Source organism: Brassica napus, chromosome A1 (genome assembly GCF_020379485.1).
Source record: "Brassica napus cultivar Da-Ae chromosome A1, Da-Ae, whole genome shotgun sequence".
Classification (NCBI taxonomy): Eukaryota; Viridiplantae; Streptophyta; class Magnoliopsida; order Brassicales; family Brassicaceae; genus Brassica; species Brassica napus.
Window position 1 is genome coordinate 11,485,780 of NC_063434.1, and position 16,284 is coordinate 11,502,063.

The following is a 16,284-nucleotide window of genomic DNA, read 5'->3' on the forward strand; positions in this document are numbered from 1 at the left end:
TCCTGCATCCGCCCCTGCTCTTAAGCATATCTCCATGTCTATATTTGACGATCACTTGACCACATCGTCATATAACTGGTTCAACTCTTTGAGGGCTATCCTAGCATTTTTTTCTCTTGATTATTCATACTTAAATTTTGACAAAGCTAAACATAAAATGTAGAGTTGGTGAGTAAATGAAGAACGTCACATTTAACTTTTAACAATGCCTCATTCAATTCTATTTATCAAATACTAATGTCTAACAATCGTATTCGTCACGTAACTTAAATGTTCTCGTTCGTTTTAGACCAATAATTCAGTAGGTCAGGTCTCAACTTGCGTCCACCGAGTCCAAACAACTTTGTTTTTTATCTTAGAGATTTTTCGTCACCACTAACGTCACAAATTGCGTTGTTCAATGTACTTAGTGCGGTTGCTTTCTTCTTCCTCTTTTTTAATAGTATAGTTTTTATCACTTAGATCTATGTCAGTATAATCTCTATATAAATCTAAACTTGTCTTATGTACTTTCATTAACTACAAACACACAAACATAAAGAAAATGAGTAACGATAATGATTCATCGAAGTCACTCACCGGACCACACTTTCTTTTTGTGACATATCCAGCCCAAGGCCACATCAACCCATCTCTCGAGCTAGCTAAACGCCTCGCCGGAACCTTCATCGGATCTAGAGTCACCTTCGCAGCCCCAGTCGCCGCCTACAACCGTCGTATGCTCTCCAAAGAAACCGTCCTCGAAAACCTTACCTTCGCCACTTACTCCGATGGCCATGACGACGGCTTCAGACCCTCTACATCCTCCGATAAATCTCGCCAACATAGCTCCCGACAGTACCTGTCCGAAATGAGACAGCGTGGGAGAGAAACCCTAACCGAACTAATCGAAGATAACCGGCGTCAAAACCGGCCTTTTACCTGCGTGGTTTACACCATCCTCCTCACTTGGGTCGCTGAGCTGGCGCGTGAGTTTCAGATCCCTTCTGCTCTTCTCTGGGTCCAGCCCGTTACGGTCTTCTCCATCTTCTACCACTACTTCAACGGCTACGCCGATACAATCTCAGAGATGGCTGATAACAACCCTTCTGGTACTATTAAGCTTCCCTCTCTGCCACTGCTCCGTCTCCGTGATCTTCCCTCCTTCATCGTCCCTACAAACGCATATGCGTTTGTTCTACCGGCGTTTCGAGAACAGATAGAGTCGCTGAAGCAAGAGGAAAACCCTAAGATCCTTGTTAACAGCTTCCAAGAGCTTGAACAAGAAGCTCTAACCTCGGTTCTTGATAACTTCAAGATTGTCCCTATCGGTCCGTTGATAACCTCGAAGACCAACTCCGAGACTAACGCTGAGTACGTCGAGTGGTTGGATACAAAAGCAGATTCTTCCGTGCTTTATATCTCGTTTGGGACGCTTGCCGTGTTGAGCAAGAAACAGCTTGTGGAGCTCTGCAAGGCGTTGATAGAGAGTCGGAGGCCGTTTCTGTGGGTGATTACGGATAAGTCGTACAGAAGAAGTAAAGAAGATGTGGAAGAGAAAGAAGAAGAGAGCATAAGCAGTTTCAGAGAAGAGCTCGAGGAGATAGGAATGGTGGTTTCTTGGTGCGATCAGTTTAGGGTGTTGAAGCATAGATCGATCGGTTGTTATGTGACGCATTGCGGGTGGAACTCGTCGCTGGAGAGTTTGGTCGCGGGAGTTCCAGTGGTTGCGTTTCCGCAGTGGACTGATCAGATGACGAACGCGAAGCTTTTGGAAGATTGTTGGAGGACAGGTGTGAGAGTGATGGAGAAGAAGGAAGGGGAAGAAATTGTGGTGGAGAGTGGGGAGATACGGCGGTGTATTGAGGAAGTGATGGAGGAGAAGGCGGAGGAGTTTAGAAGTAACGCGGCGAGGTGGAGAGATCTAGCGGCGGAAACGGTGAGAGAAGGAGGATCTTCGTTTAATCATCTCAAAGCTTTTGTCGATGAGCACATGTGAGATTCAATCTAAAAGAATTTAGTTCCACAGCTTCTTTTCTAAAGAGTGATCAAGCCCTCGAATTCAGTTCCACAGCTTCTTTTCTTTGAAGTCTGCAATTTAATTTTCAAAAAAATTATTACAGTGGTTTTCTATGACACTGATTCTTTTGTTATGTTGGCTAATTTGAAGTCTGTTTTTTTTTTTGAAATATCAATTAAAATAATGAAAGAAGTTGGTTATAAAAATAGAATATCGAGAAGACTTTCATAAACATTGGGAAATTTATTGTTCTTGCTTTGTTCATCAATGCTTTACGATGTTTTTCTTTTTGTAATAGTCTTTTATCATTCAATAAATGTCTTTCAGATAACTCATACTTAGTCTTTTCGAATTCGTGCCTTCATCTGATATGTATTTTCATCTCGTAGGTGTCGTATTTCTATTAAACAATTGGTTGATTATAAACTATAAAGTTGACGAAATGTAATTTATTGAAGATGTGAGAAAGATATAAATACACTGACATGCACAGGTGATACAATCAAATTATCGGTTCACTTGGTCTTACTTGACAGCCAAGAAAACAAAGAAATTGAGTCTGAAGAGTTCCGAGTATGTAACTTCAACGTGTAAACATAAGAATGCAAACTCTCAGTGAGCGTTGCGAGTGATCAAGCCCTCGAATATGACATAGAGGTCTCTGTTGTCAGTTCCGAATATCTCTTCAGCTTTCCTAAGCGTTTCCTGCAAAACAAAACATTGCGGATCGGTTCAAAACCCAAGTTTCAAATCGAAAAAAAAGGTGAAAAGGATCGAGTCAGAGAGGGAGTATTCTCCTTACATCTTTTGTTTGCTTGTGGGCATTAAGATCCTTCACATTCCCAAGAAATGCACCAAACTGCTCGTAAGATAACCGGCTCCTGATCAAGAATCAATAACAAGATGTACATATGTTAAAGACAAACGCTAGATTTTGCAAGAAGTTTTCAGATTAGGAGTCTTTGTTTCACCTGACTTGTCGGAAGAACTCTTTTCCATCAACCCGAGTTCTTCCTGAAAGACAGAGATAATAAACCAAACTGTTAACAATTTGTGTTGTTGGCAAAACCTCCACAAGAATAGTCTTTGGTTTTTAACTTACCGGTGTGGGATCCAGGCTCTGAGATTGAAATAGAAGATCTGTTATCATCAAACATGCCTCTAGTAGTAGAGAAGGATACAGAATGGCGACGAGGGGAGATGGGTCTTGAAGTCGTTTTAGGGGTACTAGAAGCGGATAATGCTGGTGGAGAACCAGGAGGAGTAAGCCGAGGCGTAGCAGTCTGAGATACTAATGGAAAACTGTTTGATAAACTCGGTTTAGGAGCTGCTGCAATTTCATACGACAAAACTTAAGCGTTATTCACTTGTGAGTCAACACACATAAAGAAAAAAAAAGCTTAATAGATTGAAAAGTGAGACTTATTAACCGTCTTTTTCGTTGTCCACTGCAGCTGGCTCAACAGCTTCAGAAGCTTGAGACTGGATTGATGAATGTCTTGAAGGTTGAAATGGAGAATCTTCATCTGAAAACTCTCAACAAGATTTCACAAAAAAAAAAGCTTTACACTTTGATATAATTATGCATTCAAAAGAGAAAACAAGAACCATACCGTTTGGTGTTGGCTTAGCAATGATTTGTGTTGTTCCTGCCTGTTAATACCCAAAACATAATCAATTTTTAAGAAATTTCACTTTTTAAGCAATTTTGAAGAAAGTGAAGTTACATACATTTTGGTCGTCGTCTTGAAGAGACATCATAAGCGTCTTCCTGAAACCCTCAAGCTGCATCAATCAAAAATCCATTGAAACATCTCCATAAAGCTGAAATCTTTATTGCTAAAATTACAAGACCCAAGTCGAGTTTAAGTCCAAACTTTTACCTTAGAGACATCTCTCTGGAGTCTCTTGACAGTACTTGACAACGAAGAGTTCTCTCTCACCAGATTCTCCTGCAAATTTTGAGAGACTATTATTAGTCTTAAGGAAAAAAAAACTTGAAATCGAGTCGGGTCGGGTCAAAAGTCAAACACGGGTCGGACCTTTTCATCTTCGGCGAGAGAAAGCTTTTGCAACGCGTCGGAGAGAGACGAGTCAAGAGACTCCACGTGTGATTGGAGCTCCGCGATTTGATTGTCTTTCTCGGCGAGAAGTTCTCGGAGATCGGACGACTCTGATTCGAGGGCAGAGACACGTGTCGAGAGAGCAATGGATGTGATTTTGCGCGCCACATCTAGCTGCTCGAATGGATCGGACGGTAGGACTTGAAGGACTTCCTCGGGAAGATCGAAACTTATCGAACCTCTGACAGCACTTGATGTTTCTTCTTCTTGTTCTACGTCTGACATTCTTTTTCTTTTCCTGTTTGGTCTTTTTCTTTTTCTGTTATTATCGTTTCTTCTTTTGTACCATACGAGTTGTTTATTCGTTTTTGGTTATGTATATAACCGGTATTTTGATTAACCGAATTTGAGTCTAAACCAAACTGGTTCTGATAAAATAACTTAAATTCGTCGATCGAGATAAGGTATCACGCAGAATTCTAACAAATGTCGGAACTAAAGGATTATTTTATGGAAAAATAGAGTTCCGGTATGGAGTTAAGATTTCCGGTTCGGTTCTGTGATGTCGATATGATTGATAGACGGGAAGGATATGGAGAATGTGGTCACGTATGCGTTGTCTTTTGTGTATTTGTGATATTACAATGTGTGGTGTCGAAACGGGTAAGCCAAATTCGTGATCTGTGAATAGATAGGATTTTAAATAATAGGACCCTTGGAAGTAGACACAAATAAAAATCTATACTAGGTGGACCGCACGCACGTGCGGGCATTAACAGTAATATTAAATTAATAATTACATATTTACAACTATATAATACTTATGTTATATGTATGTGGTTAATATGAAAGATTCGATGTTACATATTGATATTTATATTATGTTCATATGAACAAAGAATACATTAGAACGTTTAGATTAAAAATTTCAGTGTTTCGTATAAATAATATGAGTTATGGAAAATGCAAAGTACCTTAAGTCTATAAAGTAGAGAAACCAGACCTTAAGATCAAGGTTTCGAGTTCTGTCAAGATTAAAGTAAAACCCACACATCATATAAGATCATATTTCCCATGTTTTGAGCGTCAGATCATCATGAAGAGTGCTCTCGATTTTCTTAGCACCAACATCTTTCCAATATATTGAAAGCACTGTCCCATTACATTCCACATGTTGATTGTGCAGAACTACAAAAAAGTCAATCAAAATGTCAAAAACATTGTAATCTCCATGAGAGAAGATAAACTAAATAGGAATATAGATAGATAGATACTCACAGATGATTTGCTCTAGCACTCCTCATATCTTCATCAGAATTCAAATATATCTCACGGAAGAACTTGTTCAAAGCAGCGTCTCCTTCAAGCTTATCATCCTTCTATTCTTCTTCACTTCAGCTTCAAGCTTATCATAGTCCCTTACTTTCTTGGAAGAACGATAAGCTGGTCTCATTGAAACCTTTGCACAATTACACAAACAAATAATATAAATTTTAAAATGTCAAGAGTCTGTGATTCAAATTTCTCATCAGGTGAAACTAAATAAAAAGAAAAAAGAAAGTAGAAAACATGTTTAAGAAATTCGGATCTAGCAAAACTGCTGGTTGTTTGCTATGTTTAAGAGAGGCCCATGTGATTATCTCTGCTTTTAAAAGACTTTTCTTAATTTTGATTGATATTACTTCATATATGCACTTCACTACTGCTATCTGAATACACATCACAAGGAAAAAAGGTCAATACAATGTGTACAACTCAGAACATGGCATTGTTTGAGTTTAAAAGGACTGCTTGGTACTATCTAATAAAACGAATCATTTATATCTGATAAAGCGTATCCTTTAGATACATAACTCTTTGAACTGCTTATAGTTTAAGCATGATTATTCTGTTAGTTCAAAAAGTTAGAGTTCAAAAGGTTTAAAAGGACTGCTTGGTACTATCTAATAAAATGTATCCTTTAGATGTCAATTATCCAATTACATCTATAAACCAATTACCTTTCCCAACAATCTCGGTTTGAGATGATACACTTTCTCTCTTGGAACATCAGTCGCAATACTCAGATGCAAAATCACTAATATAATTGACATCATTTACATTGAAGTGTTATCATGGAGGTGTGTTATGAGAATACATTATGCTTCAAACGATCACATTTAACACTAATCATAAAACATCCGAAAAATATAATTGAGAAAAAAAAAATATTTCACGCATAAACCCAATAAAAAATCAGCCATGAAATATAAAAGAGAGATTTAAATTACCTGAAATTTATTATCATTGGTTTCATTGTAACAGCAAAGATGATTTACGGTTTCCTTTTCTAAGCTTTGAGTCAGAAAAGAGGTAATTCTAATAAAAATATTTAAAAGATGTAAACAATCCCCAGAATATAACAAATTATATAATTGATAGGACAACGTCAATGAGTTTCAAAGCTTTTAAAAAGCTTTGAGATTACCTTTGGCTCTCAGACGTACCGAAGAGGATCACGCACAATAAATAAATTGCACTTGATTAGCATACACATATTATATTATATTCTTGATAAGTGATTTAACTTTATAAAAAAATGAATTACCTTTTTCGAAAGGGATGATCAGGCTGTATAAACAGAGTCGTCTCTTTTTGTTAGTTGAGTCACTATTGATGCAAAAATATAGATAGAGATACAACATGGAGAGGAAGAGAACTAAAATAAACGGAGAAGAAGAATCCCCCATAAAATTACCAGTAATGGTATTCCCGTCTATGAGTTACTTATTGATTATCTTATCATATACCTGCGTAAGATCACAAAAATAGAATTTAAATTAAAACGATCAAAAACATATGAAAACTTAAAAGATAGATGCGTGAAACTAATGGGGGGTGGCGTGATATTTATACAGCAATTAATTTAAGTTTCTAAATGACCTAGTTTTCAAAAGAAGCTATGAGATAGAATATCTTCTAATAAAATTTTAAAGATATTCTTGTTATAATATTTACATCATTTTGATAACTCAAATCTTGCTATATATATATATATATATATATATATTTAAATATTAAATACATGATATTAGGAAATAAGATATCTTGTCAGTTGATTGCAACTAATTTTTGATAAAACAAATCCCACTATAAGGATTTAAATAATAGATAATAAGGAAAGAATAATAAATTTTAACGCTGAAACCCCTCAACTAAGTTTGTTTTGAGTAAAACTCTCAAACTAAGTATTTAACGAAAAATCCCCTAAACTAACTCTATTTAATGAATTAAACGCAAACATGTCATAATTACCATTACTACCAGTAAATCTTTAGTTTAGGAGTTTCTACACTAAGTAAACATAGTTGAGTAATTTTACCATTAAAAATGAAAAAAATCAAAATATTGTAATAGGAGGATAAATTTTCAAAATAAATTTTATAAATTAATGTATAAGCTTCTATAAATGACTTAGAACCTCTTATAATAATTTAAAACATCTGATAAGCCAATATAAATAATTTTATAAATGTATTTATAATTTTATAAATGATTTATAAAGCATACATTGAATTATTAGACATTAATAGTTATTATGATACTTTATATGCAAATATAATTATTTCTATACGAATATAAAATCATTATATCAATTCAAATAAACATTTTTGTTTATTATTTAATGTAATTTATAAATATATAAAAAAATTGATCGCATTATTATTCTTTCGTAGTTTCAACAATTAGTTACCATTAATAATTATTTCTAATATTATGTAGATTATTTGGAAAGTGGTAATTGAATTATCCTTTCCTTTTATATATAATTATTATAATAAATAAAATTAAAATCATCGGTCAATCAAATTATAACAATTTGAAGAGTTCATTTATGATCAACATGTAATAAAAAATCACTTATGTGACTTCTCAATCAATATATAGTAGGATTTATATTTTTATAAATAATTTTAAAAGTCTGATAAATTTATTCTATAAACAACGATAAATAATTTAAAAATCATATTAATAAACATGTTTGGATTTTGTAATATTTAAAATTGTTATTATATAATTATATTCGAATACAATTCATCAAGTAGAGTCTAAAACTATTGTAATTATCTTATATAAAAATTCGTACATTATATTTTGTAGTTTATAAATATTAAAAGTAATAAATAATACATTATTAATCTTTCTATAATTTTGAGAATTAGTTACCATAAATTATTATTTGTAATATTCTTTAGATTATATGATAAGTGATTTTAAATGTTTTTAGACTTACCTTAATTTTTTTAGATCTAATTAAAATAAATGAAAATTAAAAATAATCGACCAATCAAATTATAATAATTTTTTTGAAACTTCACCTATAACTTATGAACGACACGTCACCCGACCTCACTAAAGTGACTTTTCTTTTAATATATAGGGAGATTATAAGGAGAAAGTTTTTGCTCTCTCCTCAGCCTATCCACGTGTCTCTTTTAATTTTTTGTGGGTTCCACTGAAACAATAAATATTCTTTACATAAATTAATTTTGTGTTGTGATTTCGATATATTATTTGTCTTTGAGTTTGGGTTATCTAATATATATAAACGAATCCAATAATCCATCCAGCCCATTGGCAAGCCAGCTTATTAATGATGTTGTCGTTTCAAAAGACATCCAAACTCAACTATATTGGACCCTTGGACAAATTTTGTTTATGTATTACAATTACTTAAGCATAATATTTTAGACCTAAACAAACATAAATATGGACCCTTTTTATCACTAAATTTAGTTAATTTTAAGATGGACCCATGGCATATGCCATGTTTGCCACCCCCTAGAGCCGGCACTGGCTCCATGTATGATATAACCTACGAACAACGACCAACGATAATATCAAACCTTGACGATATGCAATTACGTACTATAAATACAACCTCCAAAATACGATCGCTATCAACTACAATTCAAAAACGATATAAATCACTCTTTAATCCCTGTCTCAGACCTCTTAATATACAAAACTCAGGAGAGCAACTTCAAATACACGTAATTTTTCCCTTCTCAGACATCAATAAGGCAACAACAACATTCACAATCCTGCACTTGCGCAGAACTCTGCCCCTAGGTGCCATCTATTTTAAGTTAATACTAGATTTTGACCCGCGCTTTCAAAGCGCGGGATCGTTTCTTTTTAAAATTTCATTCAAATTAATAAATATTTGTCGAATCTATATTTTAATAGATATTTTTATTTGTTTATAGTCAATTTTTATAATATTGTCTTCTTTATTTTTTTAATTATTATTAAAATAAAATTTTTTGTCCTATATTATCCTACGTAGATCATGTTGGTTTGTTCGAAGGTGTGGGTTTGAATAGGAAATCAGTGTTGCCTATTTATAATATTGATCGGATTCAAAGCGATGTGTTAGGTTTTAGGATAAACTTGGGGAGAAAGTTGGGGGATCTTCTCTTTAAAATTGAATCTCTCTATATTATTTTAAAATTAGATTTTGGAAAGTTCAGTTACCATGTCAAAGAGTTAAAATATTTTTCTGCGTGTTACTCAAGTTGAGGTATCTTCTTTTTAGTTGATTTAATTCTGTAAATCTTTGAGTACGAAACGAGATTTAAAACGACTTAATGAGCTTAAAAAATAAAAAAAGCAAATTGGTTGGGCTTTTCATTTTCGAAAAACATTTAAAACAATTGAAAAAAACAATTGAAAAAGAGAATGGAATGTTTTGTAATTAATAGGAAAATTTAGGAGCAGATTCATAAGAAGTATTCTGCTTTAATAGTATAGATATGTTGACTTTTCCGACAACAAAAAAACATGAGTTGACAACCTAACAATTTACTCAGAATTAGACAAAATTTCAGATTCGGCCCAGTGTTTTTGAAACCAAACATTTTAAAACACAATTTTTACTTAATCAATATATTGTACCATAAAAATATACCAAATTATATTCTTTGGTCGACCTATTTCAAGTTTTTTTTGTCCACCACAAATCATTTTTAACAAAGTCCAGCAAAAACTCTAAAAATAAATAAATTTGTAACTATATAATTTATAAATTTCTAGAGATTTTAATTTTTAAATTTATTTTATTTTTTGTATAAATTGTTTAATTTTTTAATCCAAATTTCATATATTTTTTCTTACACTATTTGATTTATATACTAACGACCACCTAAGTCAACACTAACCAACTCCATAAATCTCAACTTTTGAACATGAAAACTCTAACAACGCTAATAGTCGATCAAATTATTACGAAGATAAGATATGAACATATCAACACACATGAATTCGCCAGTCATTCTTATATCAACCTAATAAAACTGTGTGAATTTCACTGTTCTATTCATCACCATTAGAGATAACACGAAAAAAAGTTAAAAAATGACAAAATCCAACTACAAAACGCATCAACAATATGTATTCCCTAGTAAATAAGGGGCTTTTTACATTTTTAACAGCAGGAGGAGGGAGGACCGTCCGATTGAAAATACTTAAGAGGACGAAGACAAATTGTGTGGAAAAAGAAGGACCGTCCGATTGAACATATATCCGTTACGGTTTAAAGATCCAACAATACATACCAAAGGGACTCTTAAGGTTTTCTCCCCAAATTTCTTCGACGACGACGACTCTTACAACAGTGAGTTTTCTTTTTGCCGATCGTTAATTTGTTTCTTTTCCGTTCTTAATCATGAAATTGATGCAATCGATTGAGTTTTCTTCCTCTTATTTGCGATTTTATTCAAAGGTTTCTAATTTCCTCGTCACATCTCTAGATCCTAAATTCGTTTTTTTTTTTTTGTGATGCGATCGATTAAGTTTCCTCGTCTTCTTTGTGATTCGAAAATCCTTGTCTCAATCTCTAGATCATGTTATCTCTGTTTAATTTTGTTTTTAGGGTTTCTTTCCCGACTCCACATGAAGGCACGTCTTTGTCTACAACAAATCTTTGCTTTAGATTTGGGCTACTTGATGTAAAGCGAACAAAGTAGATTCGTATATATATACCAGTGTTGATTGCTTATATACACACACGTGAACCGTATATTAAATGTTTTTATTTTTGAGTTAGCTATTTAATAAAGTCTCCTACTTAATCTGTCTCTGTTCTTTTCTTGACAGGGTTCCATTACATGCACAACTCCGAACAGAGTCACTGAAGCTCTACTATCGCCTGATATTAGGTAGAGAGACTCTTGTGCTCTACCGATTCTTACATTTGGTTTTAGTTTAATCAAAAAAACCCAAAAAGATCATATAGGCTGACACTAATCTAATGGTGTTCTGCTAGATTCTTATTTGGGGACATTGTCCCGTCGGTTGGTAGTGCATGCGATGTTTGGGGATGAAACTTTAAGTACCCACGGCTTATTACGAAAATGACCAGCGGCTTAAAAAAAAATAAGGCAAAGACTGTAAATTTTGTGACCAAGTCTTTAAGCAAAAGGTTACAGATATGTTCATGTTGGATGGATAAAACGAACAACAACATGTCTTTAGACAAAGGCCATGAGATTGTTGGAATGGAAAAAGCGATAAAAAGGGCTTAAAATCAAGGGCTTAAAAAGAGGTCTTTGATGAGACAATGATTGTGTGATACCCACGGCTTAGAAAAATTTGTAAGACAATGACGGAATTGGTCTCTTATTTGGGAATGGATAGTACCCACGGCTTATTACGAAAGCGACCAACAACAAATAAAAAAAGATTTACATAGCTCATAAATTTGTTGGATGGACTAAACGACCAACGGTTTACAATAAAGTCTGTAAACAAAGATTATGACTGTGTTGGATGGATAGTACGATCAACAATGAACAAAATGTCTTTAGACAAAGGTTACAGATTATGTTGGATGGATAAAACGATCAACAATAAACAAAATGTCTTTAGACAAGAAGAAAAAGTGGTCTTTGAGGCAAATGATTGTGATTACCCACGGCTTAGATAAATTCATGTGAACCTGTTGAATGGCTAAAGCGATCAACGGTTTACAAAACGTCTTCAGACAAAGACTGAAATACCCACACCTTGTGAAGAGTTCTTGGACAATATTGCTACCCACGGCTTAATAAAAGTTGCGTGTTGGAAGGGAACAAACTACCCACGGCTTTGAAAGGTCTTAGACAAAGATTTTGTAGTTTGGTTTTCTGAGTTTTTCTGCTGTAAAGACGACCAGCGGTTAAACAAGTCTTTAGACATCAGAGCCAGAGACTACTTATTTACATTACCACAAGGCTTGAAAATCGTTACAAGGAAAAGACCAACGAGTGGAAAGAGTTTAAGACAAAGACTATCAAAATATGCTCCTTACTTCACAACAAGCCTTGGCAAAGAATTTAGACAAAGACTACGCCTGAAAACGATCAACGGTTTAGACAAGTCTTTAAGACAAAGACTATGAACTAAGTCGATTCTTGGTTTTTGTTGGATGGTAAAAACGACCAACAACACCAGGTTTTGAGGATAGGCACTTTGAACCAAACACTGAGCGTATTGGATGATGGTAAAAACGAACAATGGCAAACCAATTCTTAGACATAAACTACGAAACAAAAAATTGAGTCAGTTCTTGACTTGTTGGATGATAAAAACGACCAACAAGCCAGGTTTAAGTCAGAGACTATGGGGCGATAATTGATTCTTCACTGCACTACTATCGTGTTAGAAAATTTGTTTTCAAAGTTGCTGTGAGAAGCGGCTTGAAAAAGTCCTTACTATGGGATACAAAAAGACGATCAATCTCATAAAGAAAGTTATGAAAAAGACTCTGAACATTAACATATTCCTTACTTTACCACTTACAACGTTAAAAACTCACAAGGTAAGTATGAATCATTTTGTGTGAAGTAAAGACTAATTAATCGTGATTTCCTCAGGTTTTGTATATATGTGCTTCAGTAGGATCGGAGCAAATTTCAAGTGTAGCAGATTCTCTGACAGGTATGTGCTTTTCAAACTTGTTTGTTGTTTAGTTAATAATACGATTTTGAAAATCACAAGATTGTGACATAAACATGAAGTAAAGCTATATTTTCGTTTTTGTGGGTATGTGCTTCACAAACTGTTCATATCCTCCTCACTAATTCCAAGGATTTTCAGGTATATTCTTTTCCTTACTTTCTTTCTTATAAATTGGTATTATTACATTATTATAATTTACAACCGAAGTTAATTGTATGTAAAGGTAATGAAGATCTTAGCACCGTTTATAACTAAAAACGTTTGATTAAGCTGTCTTGACAACATTTCTCTCATTGATCTAGCATCCTTGAGGTTCTAGAAACTGATTGCTAACATATCCATTGATGAACAAGTAGATTCTTTTTTACTATTGGAACAGTATATTGTGCGTTTACAGTGTTTTGTAATCTCTATTTCTTTAGTTTGGTGCTTGAATGTATTATAAGGTTTTTTCTTTTGTTTTTTTGAAATGGATGTATCTTGGAGTCTCTTGTAGATCAATGTAGGTGAGAGACTCCTGCAGATTGTGGTAGTAGTTTCTTTGCACTTTTAATGTTTCTGATTTGTGCCATGCTCTAGCATGTTGTTGTAGTAGTTTTTAAAAAAAAAAAAATTATGAATGTTTCTGTTTTGTGTTATGCTCTTAATCTTAAACGGTGTTATTTGGTGCTTGCATGTGTATTATAAGGTCTCTCGTTTATGAAATGGATATATTTTAGAGTATTGTTGATCAACATAGGTGAGTTGTGATAGTAGTTTCCTTGAATGTTTATGTTTTCTGCTCATCCTAACCTTCAGTGATCACTGTTAGTAGTATTTATGTTGCTTAGAAAAATATTTATTAATTTTAGTTAGATCGGTGCTTGTGTGTCTATTATAATGTCTCTTATTTTTTCTTTAAAAAAATGTCTCTTATTTTTCATGAAATAGATATATATTGGAGTCTCTTGCAATTGTAAACCAACGTTGGTGAGAGATTCTTCAAAATTGTGTTCGTGGTTTCCTTGAATCTCTAGTGTGTTGTGTTTTGTGCTATGCTCATAATCGACTCTACTACTAATCTTAAACACACAAAACCCTAAGATTTATAATCGGCTTTGTTTTCTTTGGACACAAGAAACCGAGAAAGATGATCTTTTTCCAAAATCTCAAAACGAAAAGAATCGTTGTGTTTTAGAAATGGTAAACCTGGCCGGTGTTGGAGAAGCGATAAGAGCGACTCTCAGCGTCGCAGAGAATCGAAAGATCGTTAGCCTTCTTCATCAACACGTTACGTCTGTTGGTGAAACTGACTTGAAGTCTGTTCATATTCTCGATCTTCTTTAACTCAATCCTTTCTCTCCCAATCTTCTTCTTCTTCTCTCAACACAAGCAATCAATCTGGTTTGCTCTGTAAAATCGAAAACAGGGGAAACAGAGAGCGAGATGGAAGTAGTAAGCCTTTGTATCATAGGTATATATTTTTCAAATTTTGTTTGTTATTGAGTTATTATACATTTAGGGAATTACAAAAAAAGAGATAATAAAGACATAAAAGTAAGGGATAGTTTCATTGGTTTAAAGCACATACCTGATACTATTGTTGGCCGAGGATTTGTTCAGCTATATGCTTTCTTGACTTTTTTCTCTTATAAATTGATACTATTACAGAAGAAAATTGACAAACTAAGTTAAGTGGTATACACGTAAAAGTAAATAAATTGGAAACGAAGATCTCAGCTCCATTTATAGTTGAAAATGTTCTATTAAGGTGTATTGGCAACATTTCTCTCAGTGTTTTAGCATCTTTGTGAGATTCTAGAAACTGATTGCTAAAATATTCATTGATGAACAGGTGGATACTTTTTTCAAAAAAATATTGGAACATTACATCTGTGTTTACAGTGTTTCTCATCTCTATTATCTTCAGTTTGGTGCTTGTACGTATTATAAGATCTCTTATTTTATGAAATCGTTGTATCTTGAAGTCTCTTGTAGATCAACGTAGGTGATAGTCTCCTCAGATAGTGACAGTAGTTTCTTTGAATCTTGAATGTTCTGTTTTGTGTCATGCTCTTAACCCTCAGTGATAGTTTATAAACGGTGTTAGTTATTTCTTTAGTTTGGTGCTTGTGTGTATTATAAGGTCTTTATTTTTTGAAATGGATATATTTTAGGGCTTATTGGCGATATAGCCAGATTTCAAAAACAAATAAAAAAAGTAACAATGATTTTGACGTAATTCATTGTCAGACATTTTGGCTTGATACTATCTGGTTATGCCCCTTACCATAACATGTTGCCGGTTCCTTGTTATAAAATGAACGATGTGGAAGATGTGTTTGCCACATTAACAATCACATATAATAGGGATCGTTGTGCGCAGCTGTCTTGAACACGTATGCGAAAGGATATAAATCAAGAGTATTTGACGAACAGTTGTGAGGGAGATAGAAACTCTGTTAATATAACAGTGATCTGAAAATGATGACATAAATCCTATTCCGATTGTATTGCTTTCCATACTATGTCACGTACGTGGAATGATTTATTGTAAGTTCATTTACAATAGAGTGATGGTGTTCTTAATTTCAGAATGGTGATAAGGTGCATGGTAAAAGTAAAATACGAAATGGTTTACATAAAATCAAGCCGAATTCAGTAAAACGTCCAAGTTAGAGGACGAAACTTTCCGTTTCACATGAGTCAGATGGAATGTAATATATATTATGAACGTAAATAGATACATGCAAAAAATCTTCTTTCCATTCCACATGAACTACATAAGATAGAATAGGTGTATGCAAATGACCCACAAAATAAGTAGACGCTGATGTATGCGGTTGTGCAGAGTTGATGACGTATTCCCTGCAATAAATGACCACTAATGGATTACAACTATTTCATATAAAGGATTACGAGGAAGCCACGTAAATAGGTGGAGTTATTAGAGATGTTTTACTGTGCAGAGTTAAGCAAGTGGTGTAAATTAGAACGTGTACCAATAAATGTTGTATTCCATAATATAATTGTTGTGTACGGTTAGTCCACATAGTACGTACACATGTCAATGTGTTTATTCCATTGAATATATTCTATACCACGTACTACATACTATGTTATGTGATGCTATACACATGGTTCACCAACCTTGATTTACATACAAATGGTAGCTAATGGGGGCTTGGTAAAACAACACTTCCCAGTAAACACTAAACCTAAGTCAAGGAAATATAAACCCTCATACAATGCAGTCCAAATCTC

General features: G+C 33.8%; 2 protein-coding genes, 1 long non-coding RNA gene and 1 pseudogene across 6 annotated transcripts; 2 read left to right on the forward strand and 2 right to left on the reverse strand.

The window, feature by feature from the left end:
* The first annotated feature begins 477 nt into the window (after nt 1–477).
* LOC125598680 (UDP-glycosyltransferase 75D1-like) lies at nt 478–2,188 on the forward strand. The gene has a single exon (XM_048772583.1). It carries the CDS (start codon nt 545–547, stop codon nt 1,976–1,978), a length of 1,434 nt encoding a protein of 477 aa, XP_048628540.1. The 5' UTR covers nt 478–544; the 3' UTR covers nt 1,979–2,188.
* A 245-nt stretch (nt 2,189–2,433) lies between these two features.
* Nucleotides 2,434–4,651, reverse strand: LOC106352546 (uncharacterized protein At4g15545). 4 transcript variants are annotated; one of them, XM_013792161.3, is made up of 9 exons: nt 4,042–4,651; nt 3,883–3,951; nt 3,731–3,784; nt 3,613–3,652; nt 3,430–3,525; nt 3,102–3,326; nt 2,971–3,013; nt 2,802–2,880; nt 2,434–2,704 (listed from the first exon to the last, which is right to left on the reverse strand). In XM_013792161.3, the coding sequence occupies exons 1-9, from the start codon at nt 4,345–4,347 to the stop codon at nt 2,612–2,614; spliced, it is 1,005 nt and encodes a 334-aa protein (XP_013647615.1). In that variant the 5' UTR covers nt 4,348–4,651; the 3' UTR covers nt 2,434–2,611. The 4 variants fall into 4 exon arrangements, with proteins under 4 accessions (XP_013647615.1, XP_048628606.1, XP_048628583.1 ...); XM_048772649.1 differs by having other exon boundaries at nt 3,102–3,329; XM_048772626.1 differs by having other exon boundaries at nt 3,430–3,534.
* A 210-nt stretch (nt 4,652–4,861) lies between these two features.
* LOC125599160 lies at nt 4,862–6,817 on the reverse strand (annotated as a pseudogene).
* Nucleotides 6,818–10,638: 3,821 nt separating this feature from the next.
* On the forward strand, nt 10,639–14,213 carry LOC106356604. Its single transcript, XR_001272123.3, has 3 exons — nt 10,639–10,717; nt 11,200–11,261; nt 11,369–14,213. It is a non-coding gene; the product is annotated as an uncharacterized LOC106356604 (long non-coding RNA).
* The last annotated feature ends 2,071 nt before the right edge of the window (nt 14,214–16,284 follow it).